Genomic DNA, 21,021 nt, shown 5'->3' on the forward strand with positions numbered 1-21,021 from the left:
CTGAAGAGCAGACTCACTGGAAAACATTCTGATACTGGGAAAGATTGAAGGCAAGATGAGAAGGGGGCAGCAGAGGATGAGATGGTTATACAGCATCACTGAATCAATGGACAGGGGTCCATTTGAGAAAATTTAGGAAACAGTGATTTTGAGAAAACTCTGGAAAATAGTGAAGGACAAACAAGCCTGGTGTACTGCTATCCATGTGGTCACAGAGAGTCAGACAGGACTTAGCAACTGAACAAGAGCAAAACAAGATCTAAATGCAAAAGACAAAACAATAGTCTTTCTAAAAGAGAGTCTGAAACAGAAGAATGTCTCCATAACCTTCAGAAAGAAAAAGACTTTTTTGAGCAGGATACAGAAAGCAGGTACAATTTTTTTTAAAAAAAAGACCAATACATTAAGACAACACAGATAACTTTTGTTCATGAAAAGACACCATTAGGAGAGTGAAAATACAACCACAGAGTTGGAAGAGATAGTTTCATATGCTGAAGATAAAAGAAATTCCTATAAATCAACAGTAATAATGAAATAAAATGGACAACCTAATAGAAAGATTAGGAAAGAATTCTGAATAGGCACTTGACAGAACAGTATATCTAAATAACCAATAAACTATGCAGTAACCTCAGAAGTAACAACCGTAAAAGACATTTAAATAAGCCTGTTCAAAATTAGAGATTAACCATATATACTGTTGGCAAAGATGAGGAGCAAAAGGAATTCTTATTATATGCTATTGGTGGGAACGCACGCTGTTACACTTTGGATAAATATTTGGCACTATCTCTAAAATAAACAAATACATATCCTATGACAGAAAAAGTTTACTTCTAAACATAAATACTGAAAGTCATGTAAAGTATGTTCTCCAAATTGAAAATCAAATTTAAAATTTTCATCAGCAGTAGAACAGACCCACCAGCTGTGGCTTATTCACACAGTCGAACACTAAAAAGCAGGAAAATAAACACACTGTAGTGGTACCCAACACAGATGAGTTTCACAAACCTAAGGGAGACTTTGTTCAGCAAAGAATAACAAATTTAAAAAGAAACAAAAGACCATTTAATATGACTCACTGCATATAATGTTCAAAAACAAAAAAACTAAAGTGGTTAGAAAAATAAGATCATGGAAATCAGGATACAGCAGCTTCGGGGAAGTCCTTAATGCCTTATATTTCTTGATCTTTGTGGCTGCTACATGAACAAATTCACTTTGTGATAATTTACTGAGATATACTCAGTGTTTTGTACTTGTTCTTTATGTTTTTTACTTTAATGGGGGGGAAAAGTTTAATGCTAGATGGAACAGGAAGGTCTTAACATATATCTAATCAGAATTCCAGAATAAAAAATACAGAGAATGGGAAAGAACTAAAAGCTTATTTATCTATGAATCTCCCTCATTTTTCAAGATTCCAATTTCTCAGACTAAGAACACATAAAAATTCCAAGAAAAATCAAAAGGAAATCCATACCTCAATACACTGTTGTGACATCAATGAAGGAAAAAAAAAAAACACACAAAGAAAAACAGAATTAAATTCAGTCAAGGAAGAGATAACTTAAATACAAAGGAATCACAATTAAACTGTTGATTGACTGCTCAACTTCAAAAGTCAAGTCAGAATACAGTGAAATATCACCTGAAATAGAGTAACTGTCAAACTAGAAGCCTGTATCTAGTAAGACTACCTCTGAAGAACTGACATAAAAAAGATATTTTCTAGAAAAGGATGAAAAGGGAAGAAGTGAATGATATAAAAGGAAAATAGGACTAAAATTGTTTTATATCAGCAAACTCTGACTTAAAGGAACTGGTAAAGAATGTACTTTAGCTCTGGAGCACTAGCACGATGGTATCTGGCTGCAAAATTGGCCCATCCATCCACAACAGTAACCTGGCCGGTTTAGGGGCCGAGTTCCTCCAGATGTTGGACTCTGAGGTTGATTATCTGCACCTGGATGTAACAGATGGGCATTTTGTTCCCAACATCACCTTTGGTCACCCTGCGGTAGAAAGCCTCCAAAAGGAGCTACGCCAGGACCCTTCCTTTGACATGCACATGATGGTGTCCAGGCCAGAACAGTGGGTAAAACCAATGGCTATAGCAGGAGCCAATCAACATACCTTTCATCTGGAGGCTACAGACAAGCCAGGAGCTTTGACCAAATACATTCGAGAGAATGGAATGAAGGTTGGCCTTGCTATCAAACCAGGAACTACAGGTGAGTATTTGACACCATGGGCTAATCAATCAGATAGATATGGCCTTGGTTATGACAGTGAAACATGGGCTTGGAGGGCAGAAACTCATGAAAGATATGATGCCAAAGGTTCACTGCCTGAGGACCCAGTTCCCATCTTTGGACATCGAGGTTGATGGTGGAGTAGGTCCAGACACCATCCATAAATGGGAAGAGGCAGGAGCTAACACAATTGTGTCTGGCAGTGCCATTATGAAGAGTGAAGACCCCAGATCTGTGATCAACCTGTTAAGAAATGTTTGCTCAGAAGCTGCTCGGAAATGTTTCCTTGATGGATGAAATCACAAAGAACCCAGTGTTCCTGCTTATGAGATCGTTACTAGAAAACAAGAATACTGACCACCAAATCATACCACAGTTGAGGCAATGCTGCTTTTCTGAGGAATTAGTCATTCCAGTGACTAAAATCCATCATGCAGAGTGTTCCAAGAGGCTAGAAATTGTGTATAACTACATTTTTAGTGATGGAATTGAAAGATTAGTGTGGTAAAATACCATTTTTACTGGGAGACTTGATTTTTATAGAGAGTAAAAATATGGATATATTAACATTACAAGCAGAAAAAAGTTCACTGCCTACAGAAGGCATGTTAGCTACTACGGGAAAAAAAAATGTTTTTTAATTATAAAAAGAATTGTCTTCGGTTTCTTGGCTGTTTTCTGAAAGCAAAAGAAGTTCTTCAGTTTTTCCTGTTTCATGTCATTTTTGATTTGTGTACGTGTGTGATAACTAAGTTTGTATCTGACTAGGAATAGCATACTTACTCCCCTAGCTTCAAAAACATTTATTTTTTGCTTTGCACCTTTATATTTGATACATTTAAAACAAACTGTATAATGGGAAAAAAAGAAAAAAAAAGAATGTGCTTGAGATACCAAATGACCCCACACAGAAAACCTGTAACAGAAAAGGGAAAAGTACAAGCAAAAATGTAGGTAAATCTAATAATATAGTAAAGACTAATAAAACAATAATAATATTTTTGATTCAGAAGAGGATAGAGTGTTCTGAACAATATAAGCATATAAAATTAGACAAGGGATGGAAAGATTATAATGAGCTAAGGTATACATTCAGGAGAAAGGTAAGGTACTTATTGACTTTAGACTTTGTTAACTACTCTTGTAAAATATGAACGTCTATCTTCCTTGCAATAACAGAAACAAAAGGGGCCAAATGCAAACCCTTCAAGAAATTCAAAAGAATGTCAAAAAGAGAACAGGGAAATCAATGACAGAAAATACTTTCAAATAAAAAAACTTACAATAAGATATATAAATAGATCCAAATATATCAGGACTCACAATAAACATATATTGACTGCAATTTCCAGTTAAAAGCCAAATTTGTGAGAAACAGATTAACAAAAATTCAGCTATAAAATACTATTTTTGTAAGGATGTATCATAACATGAGGGTACAGAAGAACTGAAATTCAAGTAATGAAAAAAATATACCATGTCAACACATGGGAAAACAATGACTCTTTCGATACCAAGAAATGCAATGACAAGATTATAAAAGAGCTTTCTGAAGAATAAGCAGTTTTTCTGAACCAAAGCAGTATATATAACTGAGTCTCAGATTCATTTCACCTCATTTTAATTCAGCTCAGGGCTTGAGCTTATTAATGAGCTTTAGAAATCAGATTGCTTTATTTAAGTGTACTAGCATGTCTTCTGACATTTTGATAACCATGCCACTTCATATAAAACAGTGAGAAAGTGGTAACAAGATTAAAGCCTAGTATAGAGCCCTATAGCACAATAAAGAAGCATCTTTAAAGTCTGATATCTGTTTTCTTATAGTTGCTCAAGGAATTACAAACCCCATTACTATTATTCACATCTTATTCCTTAACTTCATTCACAATCCTATCAAGGTACATTTTCTCAAATACTGAAAATCTAGACATTTTGTCAATAATACCTTTACTTATTTATGCATGAATATGTACATACACACACACATCTATCTACACATACATATACACTTACACAAAACATATATACATATATATACATATAGATAAATCATAGTAATACTGTACCTCATAGGTAGTTCCATAATGGCATGTAAATTGGCACTGTCTGTTAGTTTCTGCATCTTGCTCAACGTTGGTATAAAATATTACTCCATCTCCAGAGCAGGATACAATCTGCTTATCATTTGTGCATGGTAAGAACTTCGCACTAAATATATTTGCTCGGTGCCCTGAACGAATTGTTGTCAAAACCTAAAACACAGAGAGGAGTTTTTAGTAATTTATTGCTAAATTACTAAAGAGTAAATTTATTACTAATTACTAAATTACTAAGAGTAATTTTTAGTAATTTACTATTTCCTAAAAAGAAGCAGTCAGATTCAAACTTAATATAATCCTTGCCAGGAATAAATTCTCATTAACACTCTCAGCTCAAATGAAAAATTATCATTTGAGTCCAAACTATTGGGTTGGCTAAAAAGTTTGTTCAAGTTTTTGCATAACATGGAAAATCCCAAATGAACTTTTTGGCTAACCCAATATTATAATTAGAAAATAAAATCAGAATCTCACATATTTTATTTCCCTCTGAGATGTAAAGAAGATTAAGTATATCAACAAGAATAGTGCTGAAACAGAGTCCCCCTAAAACTAAGTTCCTCTGCAGAGTTTATGATTAACTTCTCTATCCAAATTTTATTTCCTGTCTAGTCCAATATCTGTTTCTCTCATGCCTGAGGAGAATCATAGAAAATGGGACTGAGACCAAGCAGGAACCTGTGAGGCCATCCCAGGCATAAAAGTCTTTGAGTGTCTTCTGTCTCTTGTTTGTAGGAAAACGGCTTTCAGCCTCCTAGATCTTCCCTGAGTTCCAAAAGGCAGATTCAGTTACTAATTAGGAGACTGAGGAAATTAGAAAGGGCAAGGGAACTTGGTTCTGGTTCTTTGCAGGGGAGGAGAAGGGGTTGTGCATAACAGTTTGATACACATCTCTGAGTTCTACAAGAACTTAAGGCCCCTAGCCAGAAGGAGGACAGTAACTTTAGGCCGAGCATGTGGACCCAGGCTGGAGATTCCTAGAACAATGTTACCTTACCACCAGCCAACCAGCAGGGGTTACACACCTGGTAGCCTGCCCCTCAAATTCTGTTTGTAAAAATTTCTTCCCTGAAAACCATAGAGAGTTTGGGTCTCTTTGTTGCTCTTGCATGATCCTTGCAATAAACGTTGCTCTGCTCCAAATTCTACAATTTTGGTTTGTCTGGCCTCATTGTGCATCAGGCACACAAACGGGTTCAACAAGAGTGCCTTGAAAATTAAATATGTGTATTTCTATCTATTTGGTATATGTGACTCATTCATAAACTCATAGTAAATATGAAAAGACTATCTTGATTGACTTTTGAAATTGTTTCCTAAATGATTAAGTCATTCCCTTTCAGGATGAAAAAATATATTCTGAATCTTAAAGAATCATAAAAGTAAAGTAATAAAATGGTACAGAAGTTCCTACGTCTGTAAAGAATAAAGAAGTTCCTACACCTAAATCCTTAATAATTTAAAAGATCAGAATTCCTGGGACAGAAGTATGGTTTAAAATAAACATTGCAACATTTGTAACAAACACAGCAGATAAAAGACCAATCCACCTACAGTGCTTAAAAATTGAGAGAGGAAAAAAAAAAAAGGGCAAAAGATCTGAATATAGTCCAAGATAAACAAATGGGCCTTAAAATTTTGAAAAACCATCAACTTCATATAGGAAATGCAAATTGAAACTATACTGAGATCACCAATTTCCAGTTTTTAGATAAGCAAAAATTCAAAAGCTTGACAACATACTGTATAAGTGAGTGTGGTGGGGAGAGGGACACCAGGCTCTTTAAACAATTCTGGTGGGATGCTAAATGGTGCGAGACCAATAGAAAGGAAATTAGCAATCCCTCACAAAACTACGTATGCATTAACTCTTTGATCAGACAAGTCTATTTCTAAGAATTTACTCTGAAGGTATACATCCAACAAAAAAACAAAAAACAAAAAACAGTTATTTACTGAGTCATTCATAATAGCAAACAAAACACAGGAGACTGGCTGAATAAATTCCAGTACATCCCCACAATGTATATAGAATGGAGATTTAGCACAATGGAAGTATCTGTTGTGGTTTTTTATTTTTAAAATGTGCTTTAAAAAATAGGGAGAGTATGTCAAAACAGAAACACAAAGTTTCTTTAGTTCACTTTAAATGTCTTACTGAACAAAACTAACATACTACTGTAAATCAACTATACTCCAATAAAATTTTTTTAAATAAATAAAAGAACAACAAAAAATGTCTTACTGAACAAACTGGAGCAATTTGAGCATCCAAAAGATTATCAGTGATAGATTACAATTTATTGAATAAAAATAAAAATCTATAATCCCATAGTAATTTTTTCAAAACGATGGCAAAGACAAAGTAAATGCTCATATTCACCAAAAAATGTCAATTAGTAAATATGGAAGAAATGATAGAATTAAAAAACACTATTTGTAATGACATTATAACAACTGATTAAGGCAAGAATCAATGAATATTGAAACCATTTATGAAAAAGAATATTTACATAATCTCAACACACTACTTCATAGATAGCTTATAATCACAAAGGATAAATGTACCCTCACAATGGAAAGATCAAATTTAACATCACCAGTCAGGGAACAAATATCATGTACCACAACATCATAGAGAATTCTTAGCAAAAATGTTTAATTTTAATCGACTCATGAAGAAACAGACAAATCCAAATGGAGGGACATTCTATGAAATGACTTGATAGTCAATGTAACAATAAAACAACATATCAATGTCATGAAAGACCAAAAAGTTGCATGAACTATTCTCAAGCAGATAAAGGAAATATGACAACTAAATGAAATGTGTGATGCTGCACTGGGGGCTAGATTAAGAGAGCCATGGCAGTGCTAAAGAACATTACTGAAACAAATGGGAAAATTTGAATATATACAGGTATATATGTACATGTACTATGTGTGGATATATGTAATATACTATAGATATATTGTAATATATATATATAATATGCTGGTTTAGTCACTAAGTCATGTCCAACTCTTGCAACCCCATGGACTGTAGCCTGCCAGGCTCCTCTGTCCATAAGACTCTCCAGGCAAGAATACTGGAGTGGGTTGCCATTTCCTTCTCCAGGGGATCTTCCCAACCCAGGAATCAAGCCCAGGCCTCCTGCACTGCAGGCAGATTCTTTCCCAATTGAGCTATAAGGGAAGCTATCTAATACACTACGGATACTATGTATACTATAGATATGGCAGGCATATACTAGGATATGCCTGCGTAACACTAAAGAGAGCATGCTACATTCAACCATCACTGCAGTCACCTCCAGTGGTTAACCCTGAGGGGAACTTAGAACAGCGATAAATAGGCTGCCAGTCATCAAGCCATCAGCCTCTGCAGACACCCCCAATGGTGTACCCTGAGGGGATTCAGGATGGAGATAAAAAAGGACCTTAGATAGTTAAGGGCCAGAACAAAAGAACAATTTCATTAAGCCCAGATTCCAGTATCTTCCCCAAGAAAAGAAAAAATTTATCTTCCTAAATTTATTAACTTGAGATGTCTGGATTTTCTTAAATTAGCATTAATCTTTTGATGTTCTGATTACCTGGAGTTTTGTGGATTGTTTTTTTTCTTTTGCAGAAACTCTTATACTTATCCTGGCTCCCCTTTACCTCCTCAGAACAGTCCCTCAGAGATATTTGGGAGGCTGTCTCCCTGGCTTAAGTCCTCAGTATGTCCACTGAATAAAACACAATTCTCAACCTTTAGGATGTGCATTTTTTTAGTCGATAGAACAAAATCATATATATTATATATATAGCATACAGGCAATTCTCATTACTACTGGTAGTTATGTTCTATAAAGTCACCACTAAGATTACATTGTTCTTTAATCAATAAGTTGTGTCTGACTCTTTTGTGACTCCATGGACTATAGCCCACTGGGCTCCTCTGTCCAAGGGATTTCCCAGGCAAAAATACTGGAGTGGGCTGCTGTTTCCTTCCCCAAGAGATCTTCCCAACCCAGTTATTGAACATAAGACTCCTGAATTGGCATGTGGATTCTTTACCACTGAGCCACCAAGGAAGTCCTAACACTGCCTTAGCAAGTGCTGTATCCATTACCAACTAACTGCTCCTGTGAAAATACAGGGTTAGGTTTCTGTGAGGCTCTGGTCACAAACTTTTCATCAACAAATCATAAGTAACTCTGTTGTATGTGTTTGTTTAAAGACACATTAATTAATACATATTGTTGATTCATTAACAATGAACTTAGGGCAAAGAGTACTATAATTCATATCTAAATATTCATTGGAAGGACTGATGCTGAAGGTGAAGCTACAATACTTTAGCCACTTGATGTGAAGAAATTAGTTATTAGAAAAGACCTTGATGCTGAGAAAGACTGAAGGCAAAGAGAAAAGGGAGCGGCAGAGGATGAGATAGTGTCACTGACTCAATGAACATGAATCTGAGAGAATTACAGGAGACAACGAAGAACAGGCAAGCCTGGCGGGCTGTAGTCCACGGGGTCACAGAGTTGGACACAACTAGTGACTGGACAACAAACAGTAACAAAGGAAGCTCACCTAACATATTTTCTCTATAAAGTATATTCCAGGTTTCTTATACTGAGGAAGACTTGACGATACTCAGGAAGATAACTGGGGACCCTTTTAACCATTGAAGTCATGAACAAAAAGCACAAAAATGCAAAACGTGTGACATTCAATATATCACACAAAGGATGCGTGTCTTTACAGTATTCGATGTGAAACAAGACGTATCCAGCAGCACCTTGTTTGATCTGAGAACATGTGTACTGATGTATGAGTTAGGCAATTCAAATTTTTTGCCACTCTGTACATGTGAATGGCCATCAATGACCAGAAAAGCACTGAAAGTTATTGATGTGGAAGGGTAAAAATAAATTTAATGAGTTGGTAAACGTGCAAACATAGAATCTATAAGTAAAGAGGATCAACTCTATATTCAATATTATACTTTCTGACCATGGTAACTGCATTACAGTTATACAGGATAACGTTCTTGTTCTTAGTAGACAAATGTCAGAGTATTCATGAAATGCATGACACCTCCAAATTATTCTGAAATACTTTTTTCAAAAGTCTATTTGTGGATGTTGATTGTATTACCTTTTTAACTTATCGATCAGTTTTCAAATTTAAAAAAAATTTAGGAAAAGATACATCAACTTTATTTTTGGCTTGGTTTCAAGTAACTATTTACAATGTAAGACTAATTGACAAATTCATTAACTGACAGTAGGACACCAAGCCAGAACACAGATAAATATTAGCAGCTAATTACCTTGACAACTTAAATGAAGTAAATACTTAAATTTAAATAAGTATTACAGTCACTTCATCTAAGTCCTGGGGTCACAAACAAAACAAGGGTTTGCTGAGTACCATACAGTACTCCACTGTAGGTCTTATCTGTTGTTGATCAGTCACTCAGTCGTGTCCTTCTCTCTGCAGGACTCCAGGCTTCCCTGGCCATTAATGCACATTTAATGAGGGTCAAATAAAAAAAGGGGAGAGTCATTGTACCTACATTAACCAAAGCCAATGGACAATAAAAATTGTGTGTAAAACATGTTAAACTTTTTCATTCCTCTCTCCAAGTATAAGACACAGAGATCTGCTCAATTAAAGTATAAGAAATAACATAGAGAATAATTAATGTAAAGCTTTTAAACAAGACAGAATCATAGACTTTAATGTCAACATATATTTCAGCATAATTTACCAAGTAGCATATATTTCAGCATGATTTACCAAGTAGCTAAGTACATATAAGTACACACAATGTATGCTAGGTCTTTCACAGTTTTAATCTGATAGGTCTTTGACTTTAGTCACCTTCAGTAGACATTATTAACAATTTGATTTATCTCTATTTAACAGGTTTATGCATAGCTTCAAAAACAAAAGCAGGAATCTCATTCAATATACTAATGTGTGTTGGCATATATCACTCAAAAATGGAAAGAAATTTCTTAATTAATCAGAGTAACTATTAAAATAATTAGTAAACACTGAAGTCCTTTCCACTGAACAAATCTGTTCTCTCTGAAAAAATATCTTCATTTCAGATGGCCCACTCCAATTTCTTCTCTCTCTAGTATTCCACACCTTAATAACATCACTATCCACCCACACCTAGTTGAACACTATCCACCACATGTTGATCACCTAGTTTATCAAGTCAAAATCTAACATTTCTCTTTCCTTAATCCACTATATAAGAAAGTGGAAATACTAACAAAGGTAATGCCAAAGAATGCTCAAACTACCTCACAACTGTGGCTCAGATCATGAACTCCTTATTGCCAAATTCAGACTTAAACTGAAGAAAGTAGGGAAAACCACTAAACCATTCAGGTACAACCTAAATCAAATCCCTTATGATTATACAGTGAAAGTGAGAAATAGATTTAAGGGACTAGATCTGATAGACAGAATGCCGATGAACTATGGATGGAGGTTCATGACACTGCACAGGAGACAGGAAGTAAAACCATCCCCAAGAAAAAGAAATGCAAAAAAGCAAAATGGCTGTCTAAGGAGGCCTTACAAATAGCTGTGAAAAGAAGAAAAGCCAAAAGCAAAGAAGAAAAGTAAAGATATACCCATTTGAATGCAGAGTTCCAAAGAATAGCAAGGAGAGATAAGAAAGCTTTCCTCAGTGATCAGTCAAATAGAGGGAAACAATAGAATGGGAAAGACTACAGCTCTCTTCAAGAAAATTAGAGATACCAAGGGAACATTTCATGCAAAAATGGGCTCGATAAAGGACAAAAATGGTATGGACCTAACAGAAGCAGAAGATATTAAGAAGAGGTGTCAAGAATACACAGAAGAACTGTACAAAAAAGATCTTCACAACCCAGATAATCACAATGGTGTGATCACTCACCTATAGCCAGACATCCTGCCATGTGAAGTCAAGTGGACCTTAAGAAGCATCACTACAAACAAAGCTAGTGGAGAGGAGAGAATTCCAGTTAAGTTATTTCAAATCCTAAAAGATGATGCTGTGAAAGTGCTGCATTCAATATGCCAGCAAATTTGGAAAACTCAGCAGTGACCACAGAACTGGAAAATGTCCATTTTCATTCCAATCCGTAGGAAAGGCAATGCCAAAGAATGCTCAACTACCACACAATTGCACTCATATCACATGCTAGCAAAGTAATGCTCAAAATTCTTGAAGCCAGGCTTCAACAATACATAAACCGTATCTAGATATTCAAGCTGGTTTTAGAAAAGGCAGAGGAACCAGAGATCAAACTGCCAACATCCGCTGAATCATCGAAAAAGCAAGAGGGTTCCAGAATAACATGTATTTCTACTTTATTGACTATGCCAAAGCCTTTGACTGTGTGGATCACAATAAACTGTGGAAAATTCTGAAAGAGATGAGAATACCAGACCACGTGACCTGCCTCTTGAGAAACCTGTATGCAGGTCAGGAAGCAATACTTAGAACTGGACATGGAACAGACTGGTTCCAAATAGGAAAAGGAGTATGTCAAAGCTGTATATTGTCACCCTGCTTATTTAACTTATATACATCATGAGGAAGGCTGGGCTGGATGAAGCACAAGCTGGAATCAAGACTGTTGGGAGAAATATCAATTACCTCAGATATGCCGATAACACCACCCTTATAGGATAAAGTGAAGAAGAACTAAAGAACTTCGTGATGAAAGTGAAAGAGGAGAGTGAAAAAGTTGGCTTAAAGCTCAACATTCAGAAAACGAAGATCATGGCAACAGGTCCCATCACTTCATGGAAAATAGATGAAGAAGCAGTGGAAACAGTGGCAGATTTTATTTTTCTGGGCTCCAAAATCACTGTAGATGGTGACTGCAGCCATGAAATTAAAAGACGCTTACCCCTTGGAAGAAAAGTTATTAACAACCCAGACAGCATGTTAAAAAGTAGAGACATTTCTTTGTCCACAAAGGTCTGTCTAGTCAAGGCTATGGTTTTTCCAGGAGTCATGTATGGATATGAGAGTTGGACTATGGAGAAAGCTGAGAACCGAAGAATTGATGCTTTTGACCTGTGGTCTTGGAGAAGACTCTTGAGAATCCCCTGGACTGCAAGGCGATCCAACCAGTCCATCCTAAAGGAAATCAGTCCTGAATGTGCATTAGAAGGCCTGATATTGAAGCTGAAACTCCAATACTTTAGCCACCTGATTGGAAACATACTACTCACTGGAAAAGACCCTGATGCTAGAGAAGACCGAAGGCAGGAGGAGCAGGAGTGACAGGATGAGATGGTTGGATGGCATCATCAACTCAATGTACATGATTTTCTGCAAACTCCAGGAGATGGTGAAGGACAGGGAAGCCTCGTATGCTGTAGTCCATGGCATCGCAAAGAGTCGGACAGGACTTAGTTCTGAACTGAACTTCTCTAATTAATAGATAATTGTTGAACGAACTGTATTATGTATATACAGTTAGTAATTTTATCAAAGGCTGTAATTTGTTTTTAATGTGGAAATGGGTCAATGCAATCAATAGAGAGGCATGCTACTGGAGGTAAACAGCAATAACGTGTCAATTTAAGAAAAACTAGATGGACAGGTGCAAACAGTTATAAATTTTAAAAACTGGAAATATTTTCTAATGCATGCTTTCCTTGGATTAATAGAAAACACCATTCCGAAAATGGATTTCCGTTCTTGGATTTCAGAAAAACCTAAAACTAATGGCCAAAAGAGATGGACATTGGCAGAGTAACAATATGAAATGAATATAAATTATATTTTAAAATACAATTAGCAACAAATGTGAAAGTGAACTAGCTATAACGTCCATCACTCTGCTAATCATCAGGTTACTGTCACTAATCTCGCTGGCCAAGCATGTATCGCTTTCTTTGTGCATCATGTTATGCACAACACTTCTAAAACTTTAAGCTTGGTCCAGGAGTGTCCAGATAGAAGATGTTAGCTCTTCAATGTCTTAGTAAAAATCACCTCTCCCCAAATTCACCCCTACTCCTCTCTAAGGCACTGAATACAGAAACTTCTTGCCTTCTTTTACTCATACTTATTGAGCACCTACTATGTAACAGGTAATTTACTAAGTGTTGAGGAAACTAAAACGAAATTGTCATTGTCCCAAATAAGTTAGAATCTAATAGTGAGCAACATGCAAACACAAACATGTAATTGCTGCTGCTGCTGCTGCTAAGTCGCTTAAGTCATGTCCGACTGTGTGTGACCCCATAGACAGCAGCCCACCAGGCTCCCCCGGCCTTGGGAATCTCCAGGCAAGAAAACTGGAGTGGGCTGCCATTTCCTTCTCCAGTGCATGAAAGGAAAAGTCAAGTGAATTCGCTCATTTGTGTCTGACTCTTAGCGACCCCATGGACTATAGCCTACCAGGCTCCTCCGTCCATGGGATTTTCCAGGCGAGAGTACCACAGTGGGTTGCCATTGCCTTCTCCACATAGTAACTGAGTTATCCATAAAATACAAGAACATGGGGAAGGAATGCCTACATTTACGTAGAGGAAATTAGAGATTATTACAGATTATTTCAGATGAAGCTGAAGATTCAATACTTTGGCCACCTGATGCAAAGGACTGACTCACTGGGAAAGACCCTGATCCTGGGAAAGACTGAGGGCAGGAGGAAAAGGGGATGACAGAGGATGAGATGGTTGGATGGCATCACTGACTCAATAGACACGAGTTTGAGCAGGCTCTGGGAGTTGGTGAGGACAGGGAAGCCTGGCATGCTGCAGTGCATGGGGTCTCAAAGAGTTGGACATGACTGAGCAACTGAACTGAACAGATAAGAGTTGAGGCTCAAAGGATGAAATTAAACTTGCCAAGTAGGTAGGAGGTGCATGGGAAAGAACACACCACTAACCGAGAAAAGTAGAAGAAAAGCATAGAAGAAACAAATAACATTTTATGCTCTAAGAACTAAAGGTAGCTGGATGAAGCCAAATCAAAGTTTTGCATATATTCAGGATTTCTTTAACAGGATGCTCCAAGGCTACCAGAGGACTAACTTCCTTCTGTTTCATCTATACCATGAGAAGGACTTTTGGGAGTCCTCATGGTATAGACAGTCCCAGAATATTGTATAAAGTCTCCTACATGAATCCATACATGATTGGGATCCTGAGCTTTGTTTCTATTTACCTTGACCTTCAAGGCCACCAAAACTGAAGTTTAGATATAAGACTGACAAATATCTTCAGGGTAAAAGTTATCATGCTCACTTCTCTGGATTCACCTTTTTCCCTTCCATTTTGTATAATTTTATTTATTCACTTTTGGCTATGCTGGGTCTTTGCTGCTGGGTGGGCTTTTCTCCAGCTGTGGAGCGCAATGGCTACTGTACTCCAGCTGTGGAACGCAAGGGCCACTGTTCAGTTGCAATGCACAGGCTTCTCACGGTGGTGGCTTCTCTTGTTGTGGAGCACAGGCTCTAGCGTGCATGGGCTCAGTGCTGCCACTCCCAGGCTCTAGAACACAGGCTCAAGAGTTGTGGCTTAAGGGCTTAGTTGCTCCACAGCACATGGAATCCTCCCAGATCAGGGATTGAACTCATGTCTCCTGCACTGGCAGGTGGATTCTTTACCACCGAGCCACTAGGGAAGACTTCCCTTCTATTTCAGACTGATAATTCTTTACTATCAAAATAGTCTTTTGTTACTTTTAGTATAATTTTTTAATCAAGTATTTTTGAGTTCATTTCAGTAGGAGAATTGGTCCAAAGAAACTAGCCTGTAACTTTAAGGGGGAAAGCCTTTGTATATATATATTATATATATAATATATATATATTATCATAGATCTCAAATATATATATATATACATAAAATACATATTTAAGTGTTCCTTATTAATGGCGTCATATCTTTATATATATCATAGATTTCTAGTACATTATATTTATATATATTTGAGATCTATGATATATATAATTAAGATATGATGCCATTACTAAGGAACAATTAAATCTATTTTTTTAAAGTTTTAAAAATTTTATATGCCATCAATTAATTTTTCCATCAACTCACAGGATGTAAAAATAGAGTGGGACTATAAGAATAGGTAATATCTGACTCAAGATCAAAAAACTTTACTTTCCCATGTAATGAATTATCAGTGCTTCAAAACAATAATATTCCTATATGACAGCAAATTTAGATATATTAAAACCACTATAAGAAAACTATAGCTTCTCCAGCAAAGGTTCCCAGTACCGGCGCCACTTGCCACCGGGGATCTTGGGGGATTCAGGGGCCGGCCTGCGGGAGGCGGGCACTGCTCAGGGTGACAGCGCGAGAGCATGGCCATGAATCTGCGCTGGTTGAGCGCGGGTCCCTGCTGGCGCTCGGTGCGGGGCGCTTGCGGGGAGCTGCGCGCCTACGGGGAGCTGCGCGCTTGGTCCCCGCGCTGCGCAGCCGGACGCCTGTGCCGCCCCCCTGGTACCGCTTGCGGCGAGCAGAGCCGCGGGCTGGGGTACGGACCCCCCGTGGGAGGCGGCTCCCGGCTGAGAACTCGGCTAGCTGCGGGGCTCGCGGGGCTGGTGGGACTGGCCGCCGTCGCCTTCGGGCACGTGGAGCGGGCCGAGATGGTGCGCAAGAGCTCCGGGGCGCAGAGCGCATCTCTCGGCAGGCCCGAGGAGGAGGACGATGAGCTGGCCCGCCGCTGCCGCTGCTTCATGGCCCCGCCGGTGACCGACCTGCGCGAGCTGCGGAGGAGGCCGGACGACATGAAGACCAAGATGGAGCTGCTGATACTGGAGACCCAGGCCCAGGTGTGCCAGGCGCTGGCACAGGTGGACGGGGGCGCCCGCTTCTCTGTGGACCGGTGGGAGAGGAAGGAAGGAGGTGGTGGCATCAGCTGTGTACTTCAAGACGGGCATGTTTTTGAAAAGGCTGGGGTTAGCATTTCTGTCGTTCATGGAAATCTTTCTGAGGAAGCAGCAAAACAAATGAGAAGCAGAGGAAAACTACTGAAGACAAAAGATGGTAAATTGCCGTTTTCTGCTATGGGCGTGAGCTCTGTCATTCACCCCAAGAATCCTCATACTCCTACTATCCATTTCAACTACAGATACTTCGAGGTGGAAGAAGCGGACGGTAACACCCTGTGGTGGTTTGGTGGTGGATGTGACCTTACCCCAACATACCTGAACCAAGAGGATGCGGTCCATTTTCACAGGACTCTCAAGGAGGCATGTGACCAGCATGGTCCAGATCTCTATCCCAAATTTAAAAAGTGGTGTGACGATTACTTTTTTATAGCCCATCGTGGGGAGCGGAGGGGTATCGGGGGTATCTTTTTTGATGACCTCGACTCTCCATCCAAGGAGGAGGTGTTTCGCTTTGTGCAGAGCTGTACCCAGGCGATCATTCCTTCTTACGTCCCCCTCGTGAAGAAGCACTGTAATGACTCCTTCACTCCCCAGGAGAAGTTGTGGCAGCAGCTCCGAAGAGGACGGTACGTAGAATTTAACCTGCTGTACGATCGGGGTACAAAGTTTGGCCTCTTCACTCCGGGATCGAGGATTGAAAGCATCTTGATGTCTTTACCTCTCACTGCCCAATGGGAGTACATGCATTCACCCTCAGAGAACTCCAAAGAAGCTGAAATGCTGGAAGTTTTGCGCCACCCGAAGGACTGGGTGCCTTGATGCAGACAGAGCAGCCTTCCTGGGGCCTGGGGGACACTCAGTGCACCTCCTGATCCACTGGCCGACACCACACCCACGGTGTGGCACGTAGTTACCTGTGTCTTAGAGCTCAACGCTTCTTTCTCTACCCTGGAGTCTGCCTCCTTGACAGGTGGTGAAATGTGTGTTAAGCACTGGAAGCTTCCACCAGATGCTGTTGGTGGGTGGTGAGGTGGCACCTTGTCAACTAGTTGATGTAAAAACTCATTTGTACTTTAGAATCATTTTATATGACAAGTTTACAAACAAGGACATTGTATTTCCAAGAATTGGTTAAGGGGATCTAACTATTATAATTTGTTTCAGGAAACTTCTCATGTTACTTTTACTTCATGTATTTTTTAAAGATTTAGTTTCTGCCACAAAAATCTGTTTTGGGGTAAATTTTATTTTCATTAATTCAATAAGATTTAGAATGGTAATTTTAGAAAGCTGCTGGAAACAAAGGTAAAAATTTTACTTTGTCATTGCTGAAGTTTCTTAGATCATAATCTTTATATCTTTAGAAACCATAATTTGGTAAAATATTCATTTTTATAATGATAGATATTTAGAAACACTGGAAATTTTCTTAATTTCTGCATGTGTTACAATTCAGTGATTACCTACAGTTAACTGTAAAGTAACATCACTGTTATTTAAACAAGAAATATCTAAGTGGCAGTTTTGATTTTTGTCGATGTTGAAAGTCTATGCACTTTTCAGCATGAAAGCTTATATCCTTGAATTCTGATATTTGCACACTTCTATTCCAGACACTTCTATACAGAGATTTAGACTAAGGACAATCCGGGGGATTTGTGAATTTAGGGAATGTTTCTCATTTAGGAAGTGAGAAACATTTTCCTTCTCTAATTAGAGCAGACAACTAATGTAAGAAGCATGTAGGCATTTTATAAACATATTTCTTAGAAGATGGATGAATTGAAATCACCCTCTTTTTAAATTAGAGATTCTGCAAGTCTTAACTTTGCTCCTAAGAGAAAATCACAACAGAGTTTCTGAGACTTCTTTGTTCAAATAATAACATGAATGTATTTTATTCATAATATATTGTAGTTTATAAGGAATGGTATCTCCCTACACGTTATTGAGCATTATTTTGGAATATGTTGAATGTATGGTTGAGTGTGACTCTTCAGAGCTTGAAGATGTGTGACTTCTTCAGTTCTCTTCCCACAAGTATGCTGATAAATTTTGTTATGAAGTATAACTAAGGAAGGTTTGTATTTTTCATTTTTTCTAGGATAGTTGATTTAGGAAAGATGAATATTTTTTAGTACTAAAACCATAATTCCTCATTCCTAAATATTTTAGCCAAGAAAAATGTAAGTTTTGTACTTGAGTTTTCATAGCAGGTTTATTCTCAATAGCCATTTGGAAATAACACAAATGCCCGTCAGCAGGTAAATGGATAACCAGGTTATAAGATATCCTTATGTTAAAATACTACTCAACAATGACAGGAAATGTCTACTGATAAATGCAGCAACATGGGTGAATATCAGAAAATGGTTATGCTGAGTAAAAGGAACCAGACACAAAAGAACACACTCACTGTATGACTGCATTATATGAAAACCTAGAAAAGTCAAAACTCTTAACAAGAGAAAGCATATCAGTGACTGCCAGGGGCTGGGTAGGGAAATTCACTGTGAAAGGGAACAGAAGAATGTTTTGAAGTGATGCAGATATTCGGTGTATTGATTGTGGCACTGATACCAGACTTTATACATTTATCAGAGCTCATTGAGCTGGACACTTAAAATCATGGAATTTTATTTTGTTTATGACTTATAATTCAACAAAGTCAGACAAATGAAAAAAATATTATTAGGCATATAGGAGCAAATGTTCAGTATACTTCAGTTTGCCTTTTACAATAAAAATTCCCTATCATATAGATCTGCCAAAAAAAAAAAAAAAGAAAACTATAAAGTCTTTTTATACTTAAAATCTATTAAAGTATTATCTGTTAGTCATTTCTCAAATTGAAAAGAGTAATCACTTTAAAGGGAAAATAAAATCTTTTAAAAATTACTCCAATAGGTATATTCACAAAATAATTGAAAGCAGGGGCTTGGAGAGATATTTGTACTGTTATGCTCATAGCAGCATTATTCACAATAGCCAAAAAGGTGGAAATAACCCAAGTGTCCACTGGCAGATGAAAGCATAAGCAAAATGTGATATATACATACAATGTCAGCTTTAAAAAGAAAAGAAATCCTGACATATGGATGAACCTTAAGGACCTTACTCTAAGTAAAATAAACCAGTCATATAAGGACAAATACTGTATACAAACACTTATATGAGGTACCTGGAATAGACAAATTCAAGGAGATAGAAAATAGAATAATGGTTGCCATGCGCTGGAGAAGGGAAGAATGGAGCGTTACTGCTTAATGAGCAGGGTCAGCTTTGCAAGACTGGAGTTTTATGGCTCAATGATTGCGATGATATCACAATAATATGAATCAACTTAATGCTGGTACACTGAACTCTAGAAAATGGTTAACAAGCTGAATTTTATGTAATGTATATTTTCACAATTTTTATTTTAAAAAGTAAAGCTCTATATTTAAAAAAAAAATTATTCCATTGGTATCTAGATGAGTGATTTTGAGTGATTTAAATACTATAAACATTAAACTTCTGATGTGTGCTGCATGCTGTCACTTCACTTGTGTCCGACTCTTTGCGACCCCATGGACTGTAGCCCACCAGGCTCCTCTATCAACTCTCCAGGCAGGAATACTGGAGTGGGTAGCCATTCCCTTCTCCAGAGGATCTTCCTGCCCTAGGAACTGAATCTGGGTCTCCCTCATTGCAGGCAGATTCTTTATCTGAGTCACCAGGGAAGGCCCAATTTCTGATTGTGATAATCCAAAAGTATTCCACATATACATTATTCTAGGAAGTTTTGTCTGTTGTAAGAAAAAGGTTCTTTGAGTAATTGCAAGCTAAGACAATCAGGATTTGGAAACAACTTTCCCTCTGCTAAGTTAGGACAGTTAAGTAAAGCTATCTCTCCTTTAATGAAGAAGAGCCTCAATACGAACCTCTTTTTAGGCTGTAGAACCACAAACATTTACTTAATTATCTAAACTATTTAAATGTAGAAAAAAATTTTTTTAATGAACCATTTATTCTGTAAGATTGCTAATATTAAAACTTTAGTCTGACAATCTACAATGTTCTCATTCACATAAAGTATCTGTATACCTACTTACTTTATATAAGTCAGAAAAATAGCCAATAAAAATTAGAACATAATCCTAATCAAAACTCAGTATAATATCCCAGTTTACTGAATTGGATGTTATATGAGCATTTTATTAGAACCTAGCCACTGTGTGTAAACTGATAAAATTCAGTTTCATAAAATGCTTGGCTGATTCTGTGATTATAAGATTAGATTCTGTGAGCATAAAAGAAAAAAAAATCAAGTTTTCCCCATGAAGAATGGTTTATTGAGATATCATTTTTTGCAATTTTATCCACATGAATAAATGAAGCATATTTAAATTTTCTAGAGTTGAATGAAACCTAATGTTTTCCTAAAGATATTAAGTAACTGCATGCAATAACTTCCAAATTATGTAACAAACTTTAGCAAAATAACATTACATGCAAATGCCCACTTCATGATTATGCACTATTTGATTTCTAGCTACTTTTTTTTTTCTCATTAAGTTGTAGATTTTTAAAAACCACTTTACCTTTCTGCTGTAAGGATTACTAATTACTAGCTTGGTGTCATCTGAGCCAGATAAAATATATTCTCCAGTCTCATTCCAACAGATTGTATTAACCTAAGAAGAAAGAAAAAGAAGAAATTTAAGCAAACTTAAAGTAATAATAAGTATGCCATCTTCAATTAGCTAATAGTTCAGAATTTTATATCACTAGATA

The 21,021-nt window shown here is 37.3% G+C and overlaps 1 protein-coding gene and 2 pseudogenes across 9 annotated transcripts in view; 2 read left to right on the plus strand and 1 right to left on the minus strand.

Annotated features, from left to right (window-relative positions):
* Window positions 1–21,021, minus strand: part of DCAF6 (DDB1 and CUL4 associated factor 6) — a 183,571-nt gene that overhangs the window by 113,754 nt on the left and 48,796 nt on the right. For all 8 annotated transcript variants that reach the window (XM_027526425.1, XM_027526419.1, XM_027526387.1 and 5 more), the window contains 2 exons: window positions 20,829–20,921; window positions 4,331–4,516 (listed from right to left, as the gene is read on the minus strand). Coding sequence is in view for 6 of the 8 variants with exons in the window: in XM_027526419.1 (XP_027382220.1) it covers window positions 4,331–4,516; window positions 20,829–20,921 (279 nt within the window). In the remaining 2 variants the exon portion in view is untranslated. The remainder of the gene's footprint in view (window positions 1–4,330; window positions 4,517–20,828; window positions 20,922–21,021) is intronic.
* Window positions 739–2,628, plus strand: LOC113883094 (annotated as a pseudogene).
* On the plus strand, window positions 15,591–18,560 carry LOC113883078 (annotated as a pseudogene). The gene has a single exon (XR_003508566.1). The product of XR_003508566.1 is annotated as an oxygen-dependent coproporphyrinogen-III oxidase, mitochondrial pseudogene (transcript).

Source organism: Bos indicus x Bos taurus, chromosome 3 (genome assembly GCF_003369695.1).
Source record: "Bos indicus x Bos taurus breed Angus x Brahman F1 hybrid chromosome 3, Bos_hybrid_MaternalHap_v2.0, whole genome shotgun sequence".
Classification (NCBI taxonomy): domain Eukaryota; kingdom Metazoa; phylum Chordata; class Mammalia; order Artiodactyla; family Bovidae; genus Bos; species Bos indicus x Bos taurus.